The sequence below is a fragment of the Zeus faber genome, assembly GCF_960531495.2.
Source record: "Zeus faber genome assembly, chromosome: 12".
NCBI lineage: Eukaryota > Metazoa > Chordata > Actinopteri > Zeiformes > Zeidae > Zeus > Zeus faber.
The window spans coordinates 26021354-26048311 of NC_137196.1; the positions used below are offsets into that span (position 1 = coordinate 26021354).

Genomic DNA, 26958 nt, shown 5'->3' on the forward strand with positions numbered 1-26958 from the left:
TTTTTTTTTTTTTTTTTTTTTTAATACTTCCTTTGGGACGACGTATAGTGAAATGTTCTCTTGCGTATAGAACAGGTCGCGTGATGCTAAGTTTCATGTAGAAACCGGGGTTCCGTGGAAACTGGAGTTTGGGAATTTATCACCGAGGACGAAAAGGGAAACGTGGGATCAGCCGTTCTTATGAGTTTGTCGCTGTTTTGTTTACATCGTGAAACGGGATATTCGTGTCCGTGTGGACACATTTGGTGTTTGGACGAACCAGTCTTCTCTATTTCCTCAACGGATCAACTCAACTCGGGTTTGTTTTTAAACTACAATCTGCTTGTCTGATTACAATCAACGACCAAATGATTTTCATTCCATATTTAAACTTTAAATATATTTTTTATTAACTTAAAGAAACTTGAGTCACATGTAATGAGATGTTTTAAAGGGACATGATATAGACATTCAAGGGGCATCTATAAGAATAATTGTCTAAGGGAATAACAATTGCACTTTCTGGCGTCCCTACAGGATTTTACGGGCGTCTTTGCGAAAACACTTGACGTCGGGTTGAAGAGCTCCGTCGATTTAGAATTTTTTTCCAGCTTGCAAGCTGAGGGGATCGGTCGAATCTGCATTCGTCTGTCGCAGTCCTGGAGGGACCGAAACATGGTGTAATCAGATCACGCGGGATCTTCGCAGTCCGTGGCTGTTGCCTAGTAACAGCTGACTGTGAGTCAGACTGATCATTTCGACATGATAACGGTGGCATTCCTAATTAGTCGACACAAGCACTTTTTTCCCCCAACCTCGGTGGTGGGGCCGGTCGCTCGAATGTTGTGGGATGTGGCGGGATGTGGCTGAACGCCAAGTGCCTTAGAGGGCCGCACTTGGTTGTTAAATTGAGTTTTGTTTTTTTTCCCCCACTCGTCGGCTCCCACATTTGACATTACCCCTGATGATGGCGCAACTTTTAAAAAATGTTTCATGTCTATTTTCAGGTTTTAGACCACTTGAATGAATAGGGCACCTCTCCTGCGTTTGTTAAAGCTGTGCCTTCCACCTTTACAAACTGAAAAAATGAAAGTACATGTTACTGTACTGGTGGATTTCTCTGCTTTTCTTTTTTAAATCCTGAAAATGGAAACAATCAAAAAAAAACTTTTTTTTTTCCTAGTAAGCAGTCTAGGACTCAATGTAATACCAGTGTGGTCCTTTAACAACATCCAACAGTTACGATGGTTCCTATAATGTCCCCGTCCGTCTGAACTCGGCTGGGAGCAGCAGAGAATCAAAGAGATCAACAAGGAAATGTTAAGAATTAAGCAACAGGTAGAAACGATAAGTCGATCCAATCGCTTTCATTCTACTGCATTTTCTTTTCCCTTTAAAAGTTCTCTCAACAATTTTGTGGGAGAGTTAATCACTATTGACCAAAGACACACGTGAACTTGGGGAAGTGTGAACCTCTCAGAACCATTTGGAATTGATTGAATTTAAACTGAACCGAAGTCGATCGTGTCTCGCTCATATCCTTGCTGTTCCTTGTGTAAATGATGCCCTTTTTTTTTTTTTCTATTTTACTGTCATGTTTTAACCATCTTTCCTCATATGTTCTGTGACGCACATAATATGATCACTTTAAAAGGAAATGTATTCATCCGGTTTGTAAAGAGCATCAGAGATTGTGTGTTGGACTTGATTCTTGAACTTTCACGTGAGCTGATAATCATTGACAAAAGTGTAGCACAAACACCCCCCGCAATGACATCATGTGGTTCTAAAGGAAGGTTAAGGCCAGTATCGATATTGTCTAGTGTGACTAAAAACTAGTTAATCTGATTGCGTTTTACAACCAGGACCTGTTTACATGTAACATCTTCAACGTTTCTTAAGTTAAACATTGTGGAATGGAAAAAAACAATACCTCAACTAAGGTTACGTGAATTACACCTAAACTACACTAGACATGTAAACTTCATAACTTTTCCCCTCAGGGTCTTTATTGTTGAAACTAAAGGTTTTACAGCAGAAATAAAATGTTGAGGACTTGATATGCCACTTAATTATTTCCCTGATTTTACACATCATTTAACAGACACTTCTGTTTAACAGTTGGGACTAACAATTATTCGTACATCGATGGACCCAGCCGTCACGACCAATTAGGGAATTGTCTGGCTCAAGCACATTACAGCACACAGCCAGGAGGAGCCGAGGGTCGAAGCCTTCAGATTATTAGACGACCGCTCTACCTAACTACCCTTTACTGACCTCAAAAACGTGTGAAAATTTAAGGCCAAATTTGATCTAAAGCAAAATCTTATGAGATTGTATTTCAACACTTTGAAACACGCTGCAAATGTGTCAGTAACTGGAATATGATCATTGTCGTGAATACATCTCCCAGATAAAAGTTAATGATCGTGACTTGCAGCAGACCCTCATCCGCAACGTTCAGGATGACGAGCGTTGAATCGGCTGCTTAGCAAGCTGAAAAACACATTGGGGAAAGAAAAAAAAAAAAAAACTTTTTCCACATGGAATTCTTTGATGCCAACCTATGGCAAGACGTCAGGACACACAACAAGCATGGTTAACTCCCACCAGTCGGTCGTGACTCAGCAAAATCACTTGTTTCTCTTTATTGAAAGAGTTGAGGAACAGGTATTATTATTTGCCTCGTGAGAAAAACAACGAGGAAGTAGACTCTCCGCTCCGAAGGCCTTTTTGTCTTGATACTTCTTCACAATGTTCAAATCAGATCAGCGGTTCACGCTCCGAGATGATGTAAGCACGTTGAGACTGGGAGGGCTCCTTTTATGCACTTTAAGGGCCAAGCCTGACGGTGAGTCAGGTCCACATTCCAACACAAAGAAGGAAATAAGTTAAGTTGAACCACCACCACCCCGACGACCATAGTTGAGGCAATTTCCTCCAGATCATTTAAGGTTCTGTCCATTCAGCGGAAAACTGGATTCACCAGTAAAATCCAGCTGGCAACGTCCGTTGAAAACAGCAAAAAAAAAAAAACAAACCCACATGTAAGCCACTCCTCGCCAAACGTAAGCTAAAATCCTTTGGGTTATACAGTGTCTTCAGTCTTTGGTAAATCTCCGGCTTAATTTTTCTCCTTTCCGCCGTTCGCCATCAGGGGGCGCTGGCGTTCATCTTCTCCTGGCAGCCGTCCCAGAAGTGCAGCAGCCTGTTGTCCTTGTTGGCGCAGAAGTCGGTGAGGTCCCGCAGCAGGCGGTCGGCCAGCCGCTCGTCGCCCAGGACGCCCGTCCTCCAGGCCTTGGTCAGCATGGTGTTGTAGGCCCAGTTGTAGCCCGCCCGCTCCTCCGACCCGAACGGGCCCTGGCTGTTGGAGGTGTTGGAGTTCCGGCGGCGGCGCTGCTGCCCGCTGGTGTACTTCCTCTTGGAGTAGGGCAGCTGGAGGAAGACGGTGCCTGGCGCAAAATGAAGATTAAAAATAAATACGCGGGGTCCAGTTTAGTCGCGTTGGCTACGTGGTACTGTTTGCAATTAACGTCGGGAACGACGAACGGGCGTCCTTTCCCCCGTGGAGCGTCGACGTTACTTCACCTCATGTTGCCGCCCCGTGGTGGCAGAGAGCCAAATAACCCCTCCACCGAGTAATTTCGCCAAGCGCCGCGTTCCGCCATCTTTGTTTACGCTCGCTTCCATGCGCGCACAAGCAGCCTAGGCTAACAGTTTTTTCGGGGTTTTTTCGTGAAACGCAACACGAGTTACAGTTTTCTGAGTTTCCATTCGCCTCAACGTTCTTCTACTCTGGTAAAATTACGACAGTTTTACACTAAATTCTGCTCCAAATGCACATCTATACTGTTCAAACTTCAACCGCAAGACGCCGGACGCCATGTCTGTGTGTCCGGCGGTTGTCATGTTTCAGATGCTTTTAGAGGTCCGGGGCATGTTTTTGTTGGTCTGAAAAATCTTAGCTTTTCTGGGCCAAGATGATTAAAATAAAAAATAACTAAATAAAAAGATAAAATCTTCGGATCGGAGAGAACGGATTGAAAGTTGGACATGGGCGTTGACATAACGCGCGTGCCGAAAGGATCTCCCGTTCAGTCAGTCAGTGGATAAACTGGATAAAACCTGAATCATAAATACATTTTTATACGTGTGACTCACCGGCATTTTGCCACAAATGAAAAACTAAAAACGGAGTGGGAGGGCGGGGCACAGAGGAACGGTGCATTACTCGTAGACTCAAGATTATTCTCTGCACATTACGCATGGGGAGAGAGTCACCGAGAAAGTTTCCCAATTACGCACGGTTTGGTTCCATAAGACGCAAAATAAAATAATCGACATCCAAACTAAAACACTGTTTTGGTCTGCCCATCGCGGGCACCCAAATTGGCTCAACCCTACTGCAGGCACAGTATGAAACCTCACATGCAATTTCATACTGTGCAGCAAGTAATGGTACAAAACCTTAACCTATTTTTTTTTTTTTTATTTCGTTTGACCAATATGCTAAATTTGTGTTCTGACAGCAGGACTGACCTGTGACGTGGATGTACTGAGGCTTGTTCTCCGCAGGGAAGTTAAAAGCTGAAGCCGAGAACTTGTCATGGACAAAGCCAAACCTGACGGACGAAAAGAGGAAAAATGAATTATTATTATTTTTTTTTTAACCTAGACATCGAGAGGCCTCCTATTTAAGGAAGAATGTTATCGCTGGTTTTCAATATGATCGATCTCTACCTCCATCTATAGATATAAATACACATACAAAAATCTTTTAGAAGGAAACGAAAAGGAACATTCTACCATATACTATATCCTTGGCATCAGTGGTTCTCAACCTTTTCCGTTGATGCTCCCAAAACATTTTGTTTCGGAGAGGACTAGATGTGAAGCAGACCACTGAGGAAAATACCGTTTCACGCCAACCTTAGAAATAACACATTAACAACTGGACGTTTAAAGCTAGTTTCATATACTTTTGTATGTTGTGATTTTCTGCAACTTTAATGAATCTCATGTGACTGCTCTCCATCCAACCTGTAAAGTATGGCCTCCTGAAACAGCTGCATCCTGTCCCAGTACGTCTCTGGTTCAAAGCCTATGGGGGGGGGGGGGGGATAGGTAAAAAATAAACATACAGTATATCCCAAAAATCCATTTCAGATCTCCATCAAACCACACGGAACTACTTCACGGTAACTGCCCCGCAGCGGTACGGACTCACTGACCTTCAAATAGGTTGTCGCTGCCGTTCTTCAGCAGACACTGGACGTTGAGCGGGATGAAGAGCTGGGCCCTCAGCGGGTCGCCGTACAGGTACGAGGTGAGTGCAAACGGAACCTCCAGGACCGGAACCAGCAGGAAGCCACAGGAGGCGGCCTTACGGTGCCAGCCCTGAACCTGGGTGTGTGGAGGGAGAGCATTAGTACACGAGCGGTGTCGACTCCACCTCTCCTCCACTATACCTCCCTCCCTCCCTCTACTCCCTTACTTTATCCCTTTTGCTCTACTTCTAATCTGCCTCCCTCTACTCCACCTCCAAACTACCCCTTACACACACACACACACACACACACACACACACACACACACACACACACACACACACACACACACACACACACACACACACACCCCCCCCCCCCCCCCCCCCCCCCCCCAAAAAGTGCCAAAGTGGGAGCCCGAGCCCCGGCCTGTCTGTTCTAGTAAGAAAAACGCTCCGACTCAATAAAAATAATATATTTTACAACATGTCCACTTGCGAGGGCAGAACAGAGACCGGCAACTTGTGAGACGCGCCGGTGGGCATCGGTACGCGCTCCATAAGAGTAGTTAACGTTACGCATATGCTTCGGTTTGTGATATCGAAGACGAGATAATAATGTTAAACAGAACATGATGCCGTGACATGACGAGTAGAATTAGAAAAAAAAAAAAAGAAAGTCAGATTAAAGGAGAACGTACTGAGCGGACACGGGGCGGAGGAGAAGAGACACTGGCAGTAGTGTTAAAAAGTTCTCCACTACAAAATAATAACGTTATTTATAATGATTCAACGTGACTGGACTCTAGAGTGAAGAAATAAGTCTGACCACCATCATTCTCTCATTGAAGCATGTGCTACACTTATTAGGGTCTAGGTGTAAAAAATAAAATAAAATTAATCAATAGTTGACGGATGAAATTATTATTTTTTTAAACCAATAATGGACATCAAGTCGACTAATCGATTAGTCGACTAATTATGGCCACCCCTAACCGAAAGTCACCCAATATTGAAATGAGTAGTTGATATTATTTGTATCGTCTTTACCATTTCAAAGAGCACGGCTGCGGTGACCGCCATCCAGTGCAGCTTGATCTCGAAGGCGGCGTTGAGGGAGAAGTTGCCGTGGTAATAGCAGCTGCACCACTCCGTGCGGGCGCTGCGGTTGTTGACGTCCACATCCAAGGTGACCGTCTTCTGTTCGGGAACAGTCGCAGCTGGGGTGGGGTTGGGGGTGGGGTTGGGGGTGGGGGCGAGAGCAAGAAAGAGACAGACAGATAGACACACAGAAAGACGACAAGAGCAATGAACAGACACACGGGTGGGGCACGAGGGGGGGGGGGGTGATGGGCGAAAGATGGATGTGTGGTTAAAAACAGCGCGGTGAAAAAGGGAAGATGGGCGGTGGATGTGTGGAGAACAAATGTTTGCGATGGAGTTAGAAACAGGGTTTCCGTATGTGATGTTTCAGTCGGCTGAAAATCAAGAGGCAGCGCGAAAGAAACCCCCCCCAGTTACATAAAGTTTACCCAATTGTTCACACAGCCCATCAACTGGGTGAACATTAAATATAAGATATGAATACAAGAAAAACAGGAAGAGATCAAAGTTTGAACTGAGAGCAAGGGAAGTTGTTACGAAGCTTTGCGCGTTTTCAGGGTCAATACATTTAAGGAGAGGTTTCCCGGATCCCATCAAATCCCATCTTTTATAAACCCCATCAGTGAGCGGGCCGCCCATATGTCCCACAACTTGACTCCGCTCCAGGAAACCAGTCCGAGCTTTTCATTATCACTATTCAACCAGTGAAGGTTGAATTGTAATGAATCACATTATTATTATTATTTTTTAAACAAACCAGCGTGAGTGCAGCAGAAGAGGCAACATTGCCACAACGGCGTGCGTTGCGGTAATGTTCCCCCGTCGAGAAGCAGGGAGGACTCACCACAGCACTACAGTACCACAGCCACTACTAGCACAACGTGCGCGGACATGCCACCACTATGACTACTGCTCTACACACCGTGCACTGATCTGAGAGGACAAAATGAGGAGGGACAAAAAAAAAAAAGCATCAATCGGCGACTTGATTGGCCCAGCTATTCAATCAGTCGTGCGATTGGTCTGGAGCTCTGAGACGGAGCGGGGGAGGAAGGGGGAGATGAGGATGCACTCTGGATGCGGGGAAACTATCAGCCGCTCTGCGCGGTTCCGCAGTCGACCAACAGGGTGCAGTACAGTCCAGTACCTCAGTGTCGCAGAGCCGCTGAAGATGTGCGATGACAATGTAAAGGTCAGAGTTCACAGGAATGAACCAGTTACACAGTCATGACGTTTGAGGAATGTTCAGTTGAGTTGGCGCAATCAAACTATAATCAAAAGTTCTATCAGTAAGATTCAGCGCGGTTTGCAAAATGTCCAAATAACCTGTTTGAGAGACGTTATACACCGATCGGCCGCAACATTAAAACCACTGACAGGTGAAGTAAATAACATTGATCATCTGGTTCCAATGGCACCTGTCAAGGGGTGGGATGTATTAGGCAGCAAGTGAACACGTCAGTGAACTGGAGAAGCGTAAGGATCTGAGCCACTTTGACAAGGAGCACATTGTGATGATGGACGACTGGGTCAGAGCATCTCCACAACCACAGCTCTTGTCGGCTGTTCCCGCTCTGCAGTGGTTACTACCTACCAAAAGTGCTCCAAGGAAGGACGACCGGTGAACCGGCGACAGGGTCATGGGCGGGTTGTGCGACGGGAGCAAAGTCTAGCCCGTCTGGTCCGATCCCACAGAAGAACTTCTGTAGCACAAATGAGTGAAAAAGTGAATGTTGCTTTGATCGAAAGGTGTAGAACACACAGTGCATCACAGCTTGCTGCGTATGGGAGCGCTCACAGTGTCCATGCTGACCCCTGTCCACCACCCAAAGCACCTACACAACGGGCATGTGAGCATCAGAACTGGACCATGGAGCAATGGAAGAAGGTGTCCTGGTCTGATGAATCACCTTTTCTTCTACATCATGTGGATGGGCGGGGTTAGGGTCCGATGGAGCATCTGTGGGATGTGCTGGAACAACAAGCCTGATCCATGGAGGCCCCACCTCACAACTCCCAGGACTTAAAGGATCTGCTGCTAACGTCTTGGTGCCAGACACCACAGGACACCTTCAGAGGTCTAGTGGAGTCCATGCCTCCACGGGTCACAGCTGTTTTGGAGGCACCAGAGGGAGCTGCACAATACTAGTGGTTATTAGTGGTGGTTTTAATGTTGTGGCTGATCAGTGTTTATAGTCGTGTCTGATACATGTCAACCTGTAAAATCAAAACTACCGCCACGGCATTATAGCCTTCGAAAAATCTTACTGATACAACCTTGCATTGATTGTAAATTTAAACCAGGGTTTATCTTTAACCGCATATGAGTAAATGGAGAAATCATTCAGCGCTCTGCAACACCTTCATGACAGGACTCTCAATCCTCGGAGGGTAGGGATGCTGATGCCTGGCTTAAATATAATACTGATATTGGAAAATATCGCCAATCTGGTAAACAAATAGTCGATCCGCAGTGAAAAGGTTTCATCAGTTCATCCCTACCTTGCGGGGTGAGGTTTCAAGGAAAGGCATCTGATTGGCTGACCGTTTTCAGACAAAAAATAAAAATAATAATAAAAAAAATGGTGTGGGCCAGTTGGGAGGGGGGGGGTGTACCGGGCTGTGTGTACCTAGCAGTGCGGCGGCTTGGCTGCGTCCTCCAAAGCTGCGGCTGAAGGAGCTGTGCCTACTTGCGTAGGAGGCCGGCCGGCTGGGCAGCCAGGGCAGCAGGAAGGCCGGAAGGTCGCAGGGCCTCCGCTCCTCCAGCACGAAGGCCACCTCAAACCACTTCCTTTGGAACAGGGCAAAGTCCTCCACCACCGCCGTGGACCACACCACTGGCGCTGCGGGGGGCAGCTGGGAGGCAGAGCCTGGGAGGCGGGAATGGAATACGACATTGCGGCGTCGACGCATTTTTAATATCATGTAGAAACCCTGAAATGATTGTATTTTACCACAAAATATAGAACAGAATGTGATATTCATCCACAGAACATGAGCAGCGATGGCTGGTTTCTAATGTGTTTTAACAAGAGCACATCTACCGTCTTTCTCTCCAACTATCCTGTAGAAGTAGAATCCATATACAAAGGTGCGCATCGCATCTCCAGACGCGTGGGCGACAAGGCCTTCATCCAGCATTTTCTACAGACGAGAAACAATCAAAGAAAATACTCAACATACTAAAGCACCCTGAACAATAGTAGGAATGTGCAGTTCATCGAACACCATTTTCCAGTCGGTGAAAGTCTTTACCTGCATGATGTCGACAGCCATCACGTGTGTGGCCACGCCCTCCACGTTGTTCACCAGCCAATGGACGATCTCTGCGCTGATGAAGCAGTTGAGCGGCAGGCCCTTTTGCTCTGGAAGCAACTGAACTCCAGTCCTGCCCAGCAACAAGCACCAACATGAAGTTACCACAGTAACCTACCATTTATAAGAAAGAGAGCGTGATCTCAATCTCTTAACTGGATAAAAGGAGGTTTCCATCTACTGTATTGAATAAAACCATTGTATCGGAGCCCATTTTGTGATCTTGATAAAAACATAAGGGGCCGAAAGCCCTACATTCTGTGAAACAGAGCACAAATGAACAAACAGGGATCTCACGTGGGGTGTTTGACGGCCTCCAGGATCTCCAGCAGGGTGGAGGACGAGGACAGGCTCAATGCTCCCGCGGCGCACAGGACACTGAGGGACAACAGCAGTGCATGTCAGAACGCAACACAAAGTGAGGTTAGTTTTACCAGCAGGAATTGTTCTTTGCTGTACTTACTAAAAACGGTCAAAAAGGACATCACCAGCATCACAATACAAAGAAGGTTCAAGACTTAAGCAAAATACACATCAGGTGAAAGCAGCACTATGCAACTTTTGGTATTTGGCGCCCCTAAAATTTGAGTGCAATTGCACTTTCACAACACCGTTGCAAAACTCGGTCCGGTTTAAAAATAATAAATTTTACCGGACACATTTGAACCACGTTTCAATAACAGTCTGTTACAAACGCAAATATACATCTACATCTAGGTTACAGCGCACCTTGCACAGACCTCACTGCTTCAGTGAGCACTCAGTCCACGGCTCCCCCAGGGAGCCAACCGAGGTGAGGGTGCCGGGTGCACCATTGACCCGTGTCATCAGGGAGATGGAGTGGCTACAATTCGTATGAACATTATAACCAGACATTTTGACCGGCGAGTTTATAATTCACTAGTTTTTTTTTTGTTTGTTTTGTATTAATTTTACCAGGCCAAATAAAAACAAAACAAAACGTAATTACCGGAGCCAAACATCAACAAAGTGACTTAGTGCTGTAAAGCCTAACGCACTTTCCCCACGGTTTCGTACCTGAGCACAGAAGTTACGTAGTTTAAGAACAGGTGTTCAGGGGCGGGTGGGAATGACAGAGGTGCCAGTCTCCATATTACAAGTGGGTGAACCATCAAAATGATTTTGAAGCTGTTATTTAAAGGTTAAAAAGTTACATAGTGTTGCTTTAGAGGATCACGGTGTAAGATTCTCTAGTGTCAACACTGTGACTAACTACCCTTAAGCTCTCCGCCCCATAGTACACTACACTCATTTATAATTTGTTTGAAATCATTTGTCAATGGAAAATGAAAAAAAAAAAAAAATTTAGCTGGACCAGTGAAACTATTGGGTCAGCAGTTCAAACAAAGTAGAAAACATTAAATGTGCCACCTGCTCTCTGTGTTGCTGCTAGCTGCGGGCTCCTGGGTTGCAGTGCCCACTGTGGGCCCTGGAGGGCCTCCCTTGTCTGTGGCACCTCCCTCACTGGATTCAGCAGACTGCTGTTAAGGTGAAAGCATCAAAAACAAGGCCCTTGATTGAAAAAAAAAAAAAATAGGTACTTTTGTATCCTCCTGTCTGATGGGTTCAATTAGACCAACGTTTTTTTGGGTAATTTCTTGCATGTTAAGTGTAGAACTTATCACAGTGTCAATGAAATCACTGTGGCTTTCACGGAGAAACCTGGTTTTGTACAACTGAGTTTGTTACACATGTGACCATGTGTTGAGAATGTTGGTACCTACCAGCATGCAGCACGGTGTTGTTAGTGTGTTAATCACATAGTGAGTGGTGATCACCAACTGTGCCAGAAGAACATTCATAGTGAGGAGACCAAAACTGAATTTTGATACACTTTGACTTTGTTTGTGCTATCAGCTTACGTCCTTTCCACGTTGTTGTTGTGATGCCATTGAAAATGCATTTTTAAATCAAAATAATCAACATTGTATTTTATTAGTCCCTGCCATAATAAAATACCAGTATGCGTCATCGCAAGACCCCTGTTGTTGGTGCTGTTTCAGCAACAGCGGTGACCACAGGATCTCAACACACTGATTTCCGTGTCAGTCCAGGGTGTCGGCAGCACACTCATGCAGGGATTGGAGCGGTTACACTGTGGAGGGCCGGCAGACATGCAGTTTCGCAGTTCTCACACATACACACACACACAAAAAGATTTCTACTCTAGAGACTCAGTAGCGCCGCAGCGCTCTGCTACTGACCTGACAGTGATAGATGTAGGTGGAGCGAGGGCTCCGTATAAAATCCAAAATGAACACGGCATCCTGAAGAATAGAATCCCAGCATCAAACACCCAAAGCAACAGAAGATGGCGAATGGAAACAAAGCAGACAAGAGGAGAGGAAGAGCAGAAGCCCCGAAACATGAAAGTGCAGCGTAATAAACTCAAATATATTTAAAAAAATAATAATTTGTGGCTGAAACCCAGGGAATGAAAACAACAGTCAGTTTTATGAGGAAAAGTTTGGGATATGAAGATGAACAACATTGTGTCTCAGGAAACATCAACCATCACCTTAAAGGAAGACCAAAATTGAAACATTGCTCATGAATATTAATTAGGGGGAAGACCACTCCCTCACAAACAAAATATTAGTCATTTGCAAATAAAAAAAATGTTGGTGAATGTTTTATAATGTTGTGTTTAAAGTTTGTAGACTGTAAAACCTAAAAGTTCTACTTAAAATGAACCCGCCCCCCCGCCCCCCCTAAAAAAACAAACGGGAAAAGAGGCGTCTAAACACACTCAGACACGCCTGACAGCACTGATGAGGACGCACCTTGCGGGGACTGTCCACACAAGTGGGAGCTGTGAGGATGTTGGATGGGTCACTGGACACTGCTGAGCTTTTTCCCTGTTGCTCCTCGAGAGTCCTGGACGAGAAGCAGAATGTCACAGCGGCACAGAAACACACAGTTCAGCTACAGCCATATCAGCAGTTACAAAACAACTTGTGCACACTATAGAAGTCAATCCCATAAAGCACTGCTACCACTGGCAACTAGGCTTGTCACCAGAGCTGGCAGCGCCGCTGAAGAAGACATTTATAATATCTGATCCGAGACATCAATTGAGTAATGCGTTAAAATACCCCCACTCACTTGTGGCTCTGCTCTAGCTCCAGCAGAGCAGATAGAGCAGATGTGCCTTTCTTTCCTGCTGGGGGCGCTACAGGTTCAGGCTGGTATTGGGGCGGAGGACCAATCACCTGTAGCCCTTTCAATGGTGTGCTTTTCTGAAACAAGAAATCGGCGGAGAAGAGTCTTAATAAAGCATTCCTTTGCAAAACAACTTCTAATGATATGAAGTGGTTGAATAACCCTCTACATACTCCAAGTACTACATTTGTAACATCCCTAAGCGTGCTTCAGTATTCAAGTAAAAAAATAAATAAATAGAAAAATAATATTAATAAAGGCTTCTCAGACACTCGTGACATGCACGGTTGTGGAAATTTGGATTACAGACAAAGTAAACCGCACTTTACCAGCTGCTGGTTGCACGTCAAATGCCATTTTGAAATGCATGAAATCTGTTAGGGTCTGTTTGTAATTATCAGTAGTTATTGTGGCCAATCACAGTCGAGAGGTAAGTATAACATCATGGTAAAAAACCCTGTTAAAATGACCTAAAATAACACAGGTGGGGGGAATACAAAGGAGTTTAAAAAAAACAAAAAGGGAGTTTTCATGTAAACAGCCCTCAGAGTTGCCAAGCCTCACTCTGATGTTTCGGTCGGAGCGATGGCGCCTGCGGATACGGTTCAGCCCCTCAAGGAAGCGGATGAATCCGTCGAGCAGATGCCAGTCCCCCGTGCCGCCCGCACCGTCCCGGCCTGCGCAGGCCCCTTCCCCGTACACGTCCCAGTGCCCTTCGCCGTCCGCCACACGCCTGGCGCCCCCCGCTGGCAGCAGCAGGAAACGAGTCCTCCAGAACTTCAGAGAGTCGATCAAACTGGGTGGGAAACAGAGGAGAATCATGAGGCACTTTATTCAGCACTTTTATTCTTTACATTAATTGTTGTTTATAATTATGTTGTGTTTTTAATTGTTGTTACATTAATCTTGTTTATATGATTAATATGCCTAGCTGGAACAGTTAAATTGCTTAGAACTACAGCTGCGAGGAAGGTTTATTTATATTGCACTTTTCATAAAAAAGGGCAATTTAAATGGCTTTGCATAAAAAGGCATAAAAAGAAAATCATTCTTCTGCTCATGATTTTGTATCATTTATTTCCTCACATAAGCGGTCTCAAATTATTAGTCTTGAACCACTACAAGGAATTCTCAAATTACTCTTGATTACCCCATTACGTCATAACCACAAATAATTAGTTTAATTTAAAAATAAATAAATTATATATTTTTTTTGTATACATTTTTTTTTCTGGTGAAAGTAACAGGAGGATATGGAATATAAGCAGAATAATCATTGCTAAGTTATCATCATATCATCTTCATCTTCCATGCTACGTTCAAGAACTTTTCAGTTGCTCTGCTTCTGCTCTCATTTGAGCTTTGCCCGCGAGGGGGAGGGATACTCCATTAAACATATTGGGGATTTCTTTTGGGTTTGTCCAATTATTATTAAAGATTTCTCGGGCTGTACCCGACTCAAAATGTTATCAGTCTAATCGATTCGGCTGTTCAATACGAATAGGAACGGGGCACGGCTCTGCCAATAGGGCCCACCAACAGCTGTATTGGCGTCCATGTTCGGGCTTTTTTTTTTATTTATAATTCCTAATTAACATGTTACCCCTGTGCATTTTGTAAGCTTCTATCTGATTTATCCTGTTAATGTAATTCACACTGACTGGGGGGGGAAAAAAAAAAAAAAAAGTGCAGCAGTGGCAGTATCTAAAAACAAATCCAATACAGAATTTTCTTTCTACAGATTTTCAGGAGGCCTGGCTCCTTGTCTGAGGACTGCGTCTTTCAATCTATGAAATAGGTTGTATAAATTCTCATTCAAAGGCACTGTTTATTTACGTGTTCATTGTCTATTCCATTCCTGTGTGGGTGCGAGCAGTTGGCGTTACCTGAAGTCCTCTGAGCCCGCAGAGCAGATGTACTGGTCCAGGTAGTTCCACTTGTAGTCTTCCAGCCTCTCGTGGCCAAACTCCACCCAGCAGGACATGAAGTGGGTGTCTGAGTGGGGGGGGCACAGGCTGTAGCTGTACTGGATCTGTGCCGACTCGTAGGGGTATCTGAAAACACACAAACACATAACACATGCAGGCGTATACACAGGCAGAGACATGCCTCGGTCATAGATAATTTTTTAATTATTACTTCATTGACAAGTTATATTTTATTTTTGAATATAGAGGTAAGGTGCTACCTTGTACAGAACAAACTTATTATTTAGTCTACAAATATTGTTAGATAATACATTTCCATATTTAATTTGTGTGAAATAAAAAATATAAACCAATATAATAATTTACTATAGCTAGTCAATTACTGTAAGCTCCCAGTTACCAGCGAGCTACATGTCAGTCACAAGTGACGTTGTATTAATGTGGGATGGAGGAGAGGTGTTTTGCAGCTCTACACTCACTTGGGTAGGTAGCGGGTCACAGTGATGATCTTGTCCTTGAGACAGACCTTGTGGAAGGTGCGACCCATACTGAGCCAGTATACCGACTCCTCCTCCTCCGCCCGCCGCATCGCCACCAGACCTGAACAGAACATGAAGACGGTCGGAGTCTCGCTGAGGACAAATGTCACAGCTGGTTTCAGACGGCTTTGGCGTTCCTGTCATGTTATTATCCTACTGTGGCGGAGGGCTGTGGTTGTACGTCTGCTGCAGGTTGGGGAATGAGGAAGGGAGGTTTCTGTAAGCCCTGAAAATCAGGGACCTTAGTTGAGAAGCCTGTAATTAGTATTCATTTACTGAAATCGTATTTGGTCTTCATTAGCCAAACAGCGTATTCAGCATCAGTCAAAAAACGTAAGGAGAAAACTATAGATTGGAGTTTCTGCACGAGCTGGCAGTGGAGCAGCTACCTCTGGAGTAGAGTGGGCTGCTGCCGAGGGGCGTGGCCACAGCTGGCTGGGGCTTCCTGTTGTTGGGCTGGACAATGATCTGGTAGCCCTGCATCAACCGCTGGCAGATAAACTCCTCAAACACAAGGGGGGCGCTCATCACCGGGCCCTCGTCCTCCCGCCTGGAGGTAAGGGTGAAGAAACAACACACACACACACACACACACATATATAGCTCCGTTGAGGGTATTAAATCAATTGTTTTTGTGTAAAGTAATGTGTAAAGACTATAGCGTCATCCAAAATGGCATACTCCCATACGGTTTAGTACGGCAAATGAGTATATGAACGTGTTTAGCATGTCAGGAACCATAGTATACTCAAATAGTGTGCCAAAAGTACCAGGGTGACATACTACATCGGGGGAAATATTGTAGAATGTAAACACTGCATACTATGCCGGCAAAGGTATCCCACAATGCATTGTGAGGGCAAGACATTACATTGGTAAAGGTTTATATATAGTGTGCATCTAACTCCCAAGGGGTGGGTGTGTGTGTGTGTGTGTGTGTGTGTGTGTGTGTGTGTGTCCGTGCCGCACACCTCTCCAGGTCTGTGTGCGGCAACAGGTCGTAGCAGCCCTCTGTGTAGTCATTCTGAAGAGTCTGGCGGTCGGGGAAGTAGTCCGTGGTGAGCGGCAGGCAGGCGGGAGTGGTCAGTGACTTCCAGTCCACCCCCACTGTGCAGCAGAAGCTGGGCACTGTCGGGGGTGCAGACAGCAGCAGGGCTTCAGGCGCACCCCCGATACATGCACACGCATACAGACACACAGCGGACATCGCGCACGCAGAAACGCAAAACCCCGAAAGCAAAGGCAAACCCATGCACCCGTGTAGGGTGTATGTGTGAGGGGTGAGGAAGAGGAGAAACACACAGGGTGGGATGAAGAAGAAGGAAGAGAAATAGAAGGAAAAGAAAATAAGACGATAAAGAAAAGAGCAAGAAGAAACAGCAATAGAAAAAGAATAGCAACGAAAGCGACATGTTCAATGGAAAGAACAAACAAAAGTGAAACACCGCGGATGCAGGCAGGGAGACAAACACAGACAAGTGCACAAAACAACAAATCAAAGCAGAGAAAGAAAATAACAAGAAGAAGAGAAGAAGGGGGGGGGAGCAGAAGAAACAAAGGAGAGAGAGTTACTGTCATTGGCTCCATTGCATTGTTGGTGATTCTTGTCGGGCCGTTGGCTGAACGGCAGAGTTCAGATCGAGACATGCAGCGATTCCTGGACAATCAGCGTGAACACAGTCTGATGAGGAAGCGTGTCACTCGCAAGCGTGTAGTAAGCGTGAATTATTTGTGGATTGAAAACAGAGGAGGGGAAAAAAAATGCACTTGGCAATCAGAAACATCATGCAGGGAATATGGAATTAATAAACATTTTATTTATTTAAGAATAATGACAAATTATTCACCAATTCAATGAGGTGAAAGATAGGACGCTGAATACGTGCAGATATAACATCTGGTTTGATGGGTGGAAACAGCTGAATTAAATGTAAAGAATTAGAGGATTTTACAAAACAGGTTATTATAGAAGAATAGAAGGTACTTTAAATTAGAGCAGGGGTTCCCAAACATCACAAAATCTTGACAAAAAATAAATAAATAAAATAAAAACAGTGTTAACCAAGTTATGTGAATATGTTTTGTGGAAAATACTATATATTAAAGAGTGTAAAATAAATAAACACACTATAAAACATAAACTAACAACCTGGGTAAGTGTAAATCTCACAGCAAGTAAAGTAAAAAATATTTTGTGATTTTGTAAAACAAATTAAAAAAAGTTCTCACACACACACACACACACACACACACACACACACAGAACACACAGAACACACAGAACACACAGAACACAGTTTGGGAACCCCCATAATTAGAATAACAGAGGATGGGAGAGAAAAAAGTGAGAGAGAGAGAGAGAAAGAGAAAGATCCAGTGAAGGTAAAATAGAAAATGTTCACTTCTTGGAGGCAGGAAGGAGAGGACAGAGGAATAACCCTCGCCCAAACAAACCATGACCTGCATGAACTGAAGTGGTATCACCACATGTGGCGAGGAGAGAGCGCTGGAAGCTGGTTTGGTGGTAAAGTCGTCCTCCTACTAACAGACTCACATCTTTTTATGACCAAGTGACGACGTTCTGCAGTTTATCTAAGATGCATGTATAAGATCAAAAAGAGACTTACTGGGATTGGAGCCCTCGAGGGCAAAGTCGTCTGGGGCAGAGACACGGCTGCTGTGATTTCCTGCAAAAACTGAAAATAATAAAATATATATATAAACATAATAATAAAAGCGTAATAAATAAAACGCATTTAATTTAAAAGAGACATTTGACATGCAAAATCCTGTCTCCATGGATAGTAACGGTCGAGACTCAAGGGGCAAATTTGAGACGTACCCGCGCTGCTGCTGCTGCTGCTGGGGCTTCCAGTAAATTCTTCCATTCCTCCGCCATTGAACAGGCCGTTCTCGCCAGTCTGCCGAGAGGCGGCACGCCTGGGGGGCAATGTTAACAAATATTATTCAGTCCGTAATTGGAGGGAATTGGTCGTTTTCTGCCAATAAATTGTTCTTGGTGGATCTGGTATTATCGTAGAGAAGACAGAACTGTTTTATTTTTTTATAAACGGGAAACATCTGCAAGATAAAAAATAGCATGACCAAGTGCCATTTCCACTCTTTGCCAGCACACTCCTACGAGGTGGGTGCACTTCATGGTAGGCATACAAACTGATTCAGACACAAGCCGCAAAGAAAACGTGACTTTCGTCTGATTTGACCTTGGTCCAGATTAATTTGCGCTTCAGTCAATTTCCTTCTTAATTTGAAAAAAAATAGTTTTCATCTTATATCCGAATTAAAAGCACAGAAATCAGATACTTTTAACTGACATTAATGTGACCTTGGTCTGACCTTCCAGTGGCCTCGTGGTAGGCCAGCTCCAGGAGCTCGGCGGAGGTGTGAGCAGGGTCTTTCTGCTGGCTCCCTTGGAGCTCCGCCATGTTCTGTCTGGTCTGGTGGTGGATCTGGATGGCCTCCCCCGATGGGCCTTGACGTGGAAGGGAGACCGTTTTACCCTTAGAGCTTGTTCTACTTTTTGAGTTCTTGAGGAAAATGTTCTTTCAAAAGAAGGGAATTTGCCAAACATTTGAGATTTTTAAGTGGTGAGTCGTAAAAAGGTTTGGAATTGCTGGCCTACATTATAAAGTCATTCATTTCAACTTTCATCCATGTTTTGTCTTGCATTTGATACTTGGTTTAAAAGGATTGTCACTTTGAATTTCCTTATTAAAAAAATGAAATTATATAAAAATAAAATGTGATTCAGGACAAAAGTTCCCATGAGAACACGGGTATACATGTGTGTCAGGGTATGCTTGCATCTGCTAGCGTCCCCTCACCAACGGGGAAGGTATGCATCCAGCGTCTGCGGTTGGAGGTGAGCTTCATGGGCATGCGTGAGGGGGCAAAGGGGTTAATGAGGGCCCTCTGTGGGGTGTAGCCCCCCGGGCGGATGTGCAGTGTGGACTCTGCACTGCCCACCATGAACCGACCCGGAGCACTGGAGTCCCGCTGAGACTCCATCATCTTCTCCAAAAGCTCTGGGGAAAATTCATAAATGATTTAGGGCCGAAAATACAATGTATTACATGAAGGAAAATGTATCAATACTGCTTACTCAACTTCAATACCACCTCCCAAGCAATATTTTTGATACCAGTTCTTCCAGATAATAAATGAATAAATGAATAAATGAATAAATAAATAAATAAATAAATAAATGAGTAATATCTAAAAAATTTGAGGCTATATTGAAGGAAAAAATAAAATTTATATATATATATATATATATATTTTTTTTTTTTATTATTTAAATTTTTTTTTATTATAATGGAAATAATGATTAAAATGTAATACACTGCTTTACAAGAAAAACATGTGTTGCTTTAAAAAAAATCTATCTATCTCTCTCTCCCCTTTATAACAAGAAGAAAATTACTTTTTATATTTAGTCAGAACGTACCTCTGGTGCTGGTGTAGCCCAGGGAGCTGCTGACCTCGTACTGGACGGGCGGAAGACGAGGGATCAGCAGGATGTTGGAGACAGGCCCCAGGCTGTCATCTGAGGCCAGGCTCCGCTGCTCGTCGGGGCCCACAGAGCGGGCAGGAGGCGAGGCCCCAATCCCACCACTGACATCTGTGGAGCCCCAGCTCTTCCTGCCACTTCCCTCTCTGTCCCGGCCCATTCTGAGAGACGGGGGATAGGACAAAGTCACAGGAATAAATAAATAAAAACTGGATCGATTTAAGCCTCTTCCCCTTTTCTTTTTTAACTTTTTATTTTAAACAACAAACCATTGTGACACAATATACAATTAGTCTTGTCTATGAAACATTTCAAGAAGTCAGATAAATTACAAGTTTGTTTTATGAATGAGTTATTGCAATAAAACATGCATCACAATAACATTGAATGTTTCATTGGTAAATTAAGTGGTAGATAAAATAGTAACTAAAGTTTCCTACGTGAGCTCCTTCGTTTGTGTTGAAGGTTTACTGCGGATAGAAATATAATTTCTTGCCACAGCCAACCTACTCAGGTCAAAATTCAGCAATTTGATTTGGTGCTCCAATTTAAATCTCCTGCAACCAATAATGTTTTTTCAAAGTCGACCCAGATTTGGAAAAACACTGCTCTAACCAGAGTCCGCTTGGTTCGTATAGGAGGCAGTGTGGGAAAGGTCACAACCTGAAGTTGGTGCTCCGCTGAGCTCTCGACGGACCAGGAAGTCTGAAGACCTGAGCATCATACGCATCGTAGTCCACCTGGATAGGGAGGCTGTTCTCAGAGTCCTTAGGGGTGCAGAGAGCTTGGGGCGGGTCACATGGAGGCAGTGTTAAGACCCAATTAATGTTATAAAACACAACTTGTTTGCTGTCTTGGCAGAGCCACCTGCCAAGACAGCAAACAAGTTGTAACAGAAACAGCCTCTCCGAAGTGTGGCACGTAGGACCTTTTAACTGCCTCTTGGACCGCATTAGAAAAAAAAAAGAAAAAAAGAAAGAAAACAACAATAATTGTAAAAGATTAAGAGCAGCCTTGATAGACATATGTCTTACTGTGGTCTTTATTGCTTTTGAATTTGTCTGCATGGACCTGAGGTGAGAAAAAAAAAAAAAAAAAAAAAAAAAAAAGGGCATTCAAATATCATTATTGAAATCTGAGCTATGAAATAACAAAAGAAAGCAGTTTATCCTGCAGCAGAAGGGTGAATTTACCTTGCGCCCTGCCAGTTTGATCCTTGGGGTGAAGGAGCTGCAAGAGTTCTGACTTTTCGAGGTGTAGAAGCTATAGGAACAGCACAGGACATCAGGATCAGGATCTAGCACAATATCAAGGACTTCTCGATATTGGTTCCTTCCACCACGCAGCATCAAAATGTGAACACAGAATCAAAACTGCATCTGACCTGTGGTTGATCCAGTGCGGCAGGTTGTAGTCGTCTCCCACGCGGGAATCCCCAGGCACTGCTCTGTTGTGCAGCTGCAGAGCAAAAGATAAACTGTATCAGCGTTGATGCGTTAGTCTTCTGCTCCATTTCAGGCTGCTGCACTCAATCAATTCGCTATATAAATAACCAAAGCCCCACACACACACACACACACACACACACACACACACACACACACACACACACACACACACACACACACACACACACACACACACACACACACACACACACACACACACACACACGTTTGTTGACTTCAAAAAATACCTCATTTGTTTTGATGGTTTTTCTTTTTTTTTTAACTAAAACACTACGCTGCTCTAAGGATGGCAAATTCTGAGAATTCATCTATTTATAAAAGAGATCTATTTTTTAACATTACATCAATACTTTTGATTGCAGGATTTCTCCATCGTTGGCGTTGTTCGAGCACGGTTGGATGAGTACAGGAGAAACACTGATCCACGTTGAGAAATGCATGGACATACTATGACAGATACCCTGTGTTTCTTTTACCTTGAAGAGCGGCACGGCGTGCAGCGGCTGCTCCCCCATGCACACCAGGTCCACACCGATCCCTGGCAAAGAAATGTACAATAAATTTATACATATTTAACTGTAATCCTTCCATTGGTCTTTGCAGGCAGGGCAAGGTAAAAATCAAAGTCTTTTTGAGAACGTTTTAATGCCACTAAGGCCTCGTCAAATGAGTGTGATCTGTCATTTTAACCAAAAAAAATCTAACCTTTCAACATTTTCAGTCCCTGCTCCTAGCAGTTGCCAAAAATAAATCATATCAGAGCAAATTGTGAATATTGCTGTTTGTTGCACAGATACATTACAATATCATACCTTTTAAATCCAAATTGAATACAGTTTAATACGTTTTAAAGGACTTTTGTTACACCCTCAACTGACAGCAGGTTAATACAATTGCTCACATTTCATTTTGCAGCTTCAATTTTTGGACCTTTATTTTTATTTTTTTTATAGTACACAGGTGGAGTTGACTAAAACCAAGGAGGTTTAGTTGGTCCTTGAGGACCTACTGGCGTGTTTGAATCTTTGTGCTCACCGTTGTCGATCATGCGTTGTTTGGTTAAGATCATGAGGAGGCGATCCACTTCGAACACTCCCACACCTGGCGTGATGACCACAGACATTTGGCCGGTGCGGTCAAAGTTCCGGTTGATGTAGTGCTTGTCAAACACTGTGGGGGAGAGAGAGAAGGCCTATCTGTGAATTTTGTCAGGCTCAGTTCATAACACACCAACAAGCTCCTTAAAATTGACCGCATCTATTGATAAATGTATTAACTGCACTGATATATTTTGAGGTTTTAAGGTGGGCCTAGTCTGTTGCTATTTATGTTGAAGGGTTTTATGTGAATACATTAATGAAGATCTTTGAAAAACATATTCAGGAATACACAAGAGCCAATTACACAAGAGCCAGTAAATAATTGGACCCGTAGTTGAGGTTAAACGCAACACAGTGATTGCGATACATTCTATAAGGTACAGTCAATTATTTTTCCATTAGAGACCCCCAATATGCCTCTATACTGTATGTCAAATGCCAGAAAAACAAGCCACTTTTTTATTTCTGACAAGTTTGACCTGATTTGTGATATAGAATCTCCATCTGATGTACTTATTTTCAACCAGATCATTTAAGCCTGATATCCAACAAATATGCAATTTACAAGTGTCATTATTGGTCCATCCCTACTATCCACACATTTCAAAGGAGACCAGGTACATGTAAACACACCACTCACCATTAAAGGAAAGGTTGATGGCCTCCAGATAGTTCCCCTGAGCAGCAGTAGAGTTCTGTCCAAAGGGGAAACCATCTGCCAGGGAAAGAAAAGTAGATCAAGCACTCGTCCACAAAATCGAAAATTAGATTCAATATTTATTGGTCTCTTAGGATCCCCATTAGTTGATAAATAGGTAAACACTATTCTTCCTGGAGTCCACAAAGGCCCCAAAGAAAGTCTACATTTAAGCACAGTACACAATCACGTATACAGTGAAAAATCGAAATACAAGCACAAAAATAATAATAATAATAATAATATGAAGTAAAATGAACAAGAAAGGTTTACTCAATCATACATATAGGTAAAGGTACAGTGAATTAAAGGCAACATTAATCATTGGACAGATAATGGGTATTCTGCCCTGCACTGGATCATTACCTGCTTCCTTTAAGCGCACCAGAACAGGATATTGAATAAAGAGCTTCTTGATGGTGACCAGCAGCGACGTCCACTCGTCACGTCTCTCGTTCTGAGCCACGACCCTACACATCAAGAAACAGTCACAAAACCTCAGGTATGTGGCGAATATTACAAGAAATTTAGAAATGGAAGAAGAATTTGATGAGATTAAATATGATGCGTACAAGTAGACAGTTGTTGTTTTTTTTTTTAAATAATCTTAAGGATTACCACTTTAAAGATATTACCCCTGCAGCTGAAATAAGATTTTTTTTTTCTCTTCATATTTGCACACACACACACACACACACACACACACACACACACACACACACACACACACACACACACACACACACACACACACACACACACACACACACACACACACACACACACACACACACACTTTGTGTGAGTGTGGGGATATAACGTTAGTTTGAGAATATTTGCAAAATATGCACATATAAACACCAATAAAATAGCAGTAAAAAGGTCCTAATAGGACTTAATGTTTCAAATAAGACACTGTCTCATATGCACTGTCTTAAGAAAGCAGAACATCCTAATCAGTGCCGAAATTCATGTACACCCACCTATAAAAGTCTTCATAATAACGAGCCTCGTGATCCTGTTTGATCGAGCCCCTCAAGATCTCCGGAAAATCCTCTGATGGAAAAAGCAAAAACAGTTACTGGTTAATTACTGAGCCATGTAGAAAACGCCTTTCATTGCCAAGCGAGGCTAATGAGGAGAACAAGCTCACCTATGGCTTTAGCGTTGTAGAAAGTTCTGGAAAAAAGGACGACCGTTACCTCATGGCTGCAGTTCTTCTCCTGAAAGGTAATAACAGTCAAAAAGGGTCTCTGTAGGATTTGCTTTTAAAAGATTTCATTCAAGGTTTTTTAAAGTCATTTTTTTGTGAGTGAAGAAAATGGCCAACCTTCCATTTGGCAAAAAGGTCAGACAAGAAACCATTTACAGCCTTCTCGAAATAGAGGTCACCTGGAGGAAAAACATTCCAATAAGTCAATCCACTAAAGTCAAGACTTTAAACATGGCAAACATCCATCACATGAATTCCCAGAGAAGAAAAAGATACAAAAACATTCCACCAACCATAGATATCGAAATCCCACATCTCACAGCTCATCTGAATGAATATATAAACCATGGCCGAGGTTGATCGGAAAACAACCTGAAGGAAACAACGTCAAAACTGCGGTCAACAGTAGAAGGTTTTTTTAAATGTTCATGCTTTATTGGACAGTGACAGTGTGGAGAGACAGGAAAGGCAGCGGAGGGATGGAGGGGAAGACATCCAGCAAATGCCACCAGGGCACCCAATCAACCCCTTTTCTTACCCTGGTGTCTTCACTTATGTAGCCACAAGTCACTTTCTCTCCCTTCACCCACAACTCACTGGCCTGGGCTCTACAGAAGAAAGTACATGATGAATAACCTTGATTGAAAAGAAACAATAAACCGCTACAGCATTAACTTGGGGTGAAATCATTAATCAATGTGATTAATCAAATAATCAATTAACAGAAAATTGTTCAACAGCAAATTAATCTAATCAGATATTAATAAAAAAAAGAATAATTTGTTTAGTGATGGATTTTGTAAAGAAAATATATATCTTTAATGAACAACATTATCAAAATCTGAATGTGTCTTTGTTCTGACTATAACATGACAAGTTATATTTGAGACTGTGGGGTCAACATGTTTAGAAATTTCAAGATGTCTTGTGACAAGTATTTACAATCAATTTGTGCATTATTACCTCATTTTACTTCATGGTCTGCAAGTTCATTATCTAAATTAATCAAGTAATCTAAAAACACATGAACTGATAATGAAACCAATCATTGTTTGCAGCGATACTGAGATATGACTCTACAAACTTATGTTCCTGGCACATAATGAAGTGAGTATGACTACATGTGATGGTGAAAAAAAATCAACATGAACACAAAAAAAGTGGCAGAGTACTGGCTTGATAAGATGAATAATAATGTATGTATGTATGTATGTATGTATGTATGTATGTATCTCCCTAATTCCTGCAAACTCCACTTTCTGTGTCACGTTAGCACAGGTGCTCACCTGTAACATGCAAACTCCACTTTCTGTGTCACGTAAGCACAGGTGCTCACCTGTAACAGACAGTAGAAAAGTTAGCTACTCAGGAGCACATACTGTTTAGATCTGGACAATAAACTTCATCTGTGATTTTCCCCACAAAAGCTAACCATTGATGAAAGTAATTATAGAAAACTGTATTGCCTAAATAAATACATTCTCTGATTAAATGATGGTTGCGGTGTTCTTTTAAAGGTAAAACCAATTAACAATGAATAGTTTCTCCCCGGGGTTAATAAAGTGTAATCCTATGAATGTAAATATTCAAACTTCATTTTTGAGAAGACTTGTTTTATGTCACATATATAAACACAGCATGAACCTCACCAGACTCTTCTTCAGTCTCCACATGTCTCCCCTGCCGATATACTGGTCCTTAAACGTAAGCTCCACCAGGTCCAGCGTTACATCCTACAGGGGAAGGTGGAACCTTGAAGAGAGTTCTCGTTGAAACGAAACATGATCCAAAATGTATATCAGGTGAAGCCATTACCTTGGGGTCAACGATGTTAACGATCACATCCTGGTATGCCCGCAGTTTGAAGGCCTGTGCCACGGTCTGGTCCACGCTGATCGTCTCTGGATTAGGATATAACAAAAACACATCACAGTTCTTATATATATATATATATATATATATATATATATATATATATGAACTGATAATCTGATGTGACACTGTAATGTCACCAATAATAGGCCATTATCTTATTTGGAATTTAGATAGTTTGCCTGTAATATATTTGTGCACCTCTTTTAAAACAAGACTGCAGGCACATAAAAGTAAAATATAAAACTGTGAACAATGTGTTGTGGAATGTAGTATGAGGCTATATTTCGTTCACCTTTTTGGAGGTCTTCTTTGAGACTCTTTACTTGCAGCAGGAGAGGGCTGGAATCATCGAAAGAATATAGATCGAGGGACCAGGGGTGAAATACTGTCCTTTGAGAACTAATAGATCAAGCAAGTAAAATATAAGCTTGTTAATCAGTATTACCTGTATTCATCCGTTGGGTGAGCGATCTCGATTATATCCCCCAAACGGACTTGAGGGAAAACTTTTGGGTTGACAACCAACTCATCATCTGGTTCACAAAATGTAGGTGTGAAGCAGGTTAGATATAAAGAAATCCAAACATTCCAGTGCTCAACAAATGGGTGGCAATGTGTACCGCTACTCACCACTCCCACCAAAGCCTTTCTTGTGCACCACCAACTTATATGATTTATTCGTCTTCATGATGGGGAGCGTTATCACCATTCATAAAGTTTTATTGAAGTCAGCTTTGATGCAACATGACTTTACAC

At 43.0% G+C, this 26958-nt stretch overlaps 1 protein-coding gene across 3 annotated transcripts; it reads right to left on the bottom strand.

The window, feature by feature from the left end:
• Window positions 1-120: 120 nt before the first annotated feature.
• On the bottom strand, window positions 121-26958 carry depdc5 (DEP domain containing 5, GATOR1 subcomplex subunit). 3 transcript variants are annotated; one of them, XM_080011116.1, is made up of 43 exons: window positions 26833-26958; window positions 26648-26735; window positions 26495-26541; window positions 26143-26228; window positions 25972-26060; window positions 25614-25658; window positions 24866-24935; window positions 24621-24699; window positions 24445-24506; window positions 24268-24337; window positions 24098-24170; window positions 23481-23584; window positions 23058-23132; window positions 22353-22487; window positions 21794-21855; window positions 21233-21306; window positions 21042-21111; window positions 20883-20919; window positions 20512-20632; window positions 19786-20009; window positions 19163-19363; window positions 18675-18810; window positions 18160-18257; window positions 17945-18013; window positions 16289-16472; window positions 15707-15867; window positions 15475-15543; window positions 15258-15378; window positions 14737-14904; window positions 13415-13646; window positions 12794-12927; window positions 12472-12565; window positions 11893-11955; window positions 11060-11169; window positions 9965-10045; window positions 9608-9740; window positions 9397-9496; window positions 9043-9222; window positions 6299-6468; window positions 5214-5385; window positions 5023-5083; window positions 4522-4604; window positions 121-3434 (listed from the first exon to the last, which is right to left on the bottom strand). In XM_080011116.1, the coding sequence occupies exons 1-43, from the start codon at window positions 26909-26911 to the stop codon at window positions 3136-3138; spliced, it is 4809 nt and encodes a 1602-aa protein (XP_079867242.1). In that variant the 5' UTR covers window positions 26912-26958; the 3' UTR covers window positions 121-3135. The 3 variants fall into 3 exon arrangements, 2 of the variants coding, with proteins under 2 accessions (XP_079867242.1, XP_079867241.1); XM_080011115.1 differs by having other exon boundaries at window positions 8983-9222; XR_013844430.1 differs by lacking the exons at window positions 121-3434; window positions 4522-4604; window positions 5023-5083; ... (9 more) ...; window positions 12794-12927; window positions 13415-13646 and having other exon boundaries at window positions 14878-14904; window positions 15258-15534.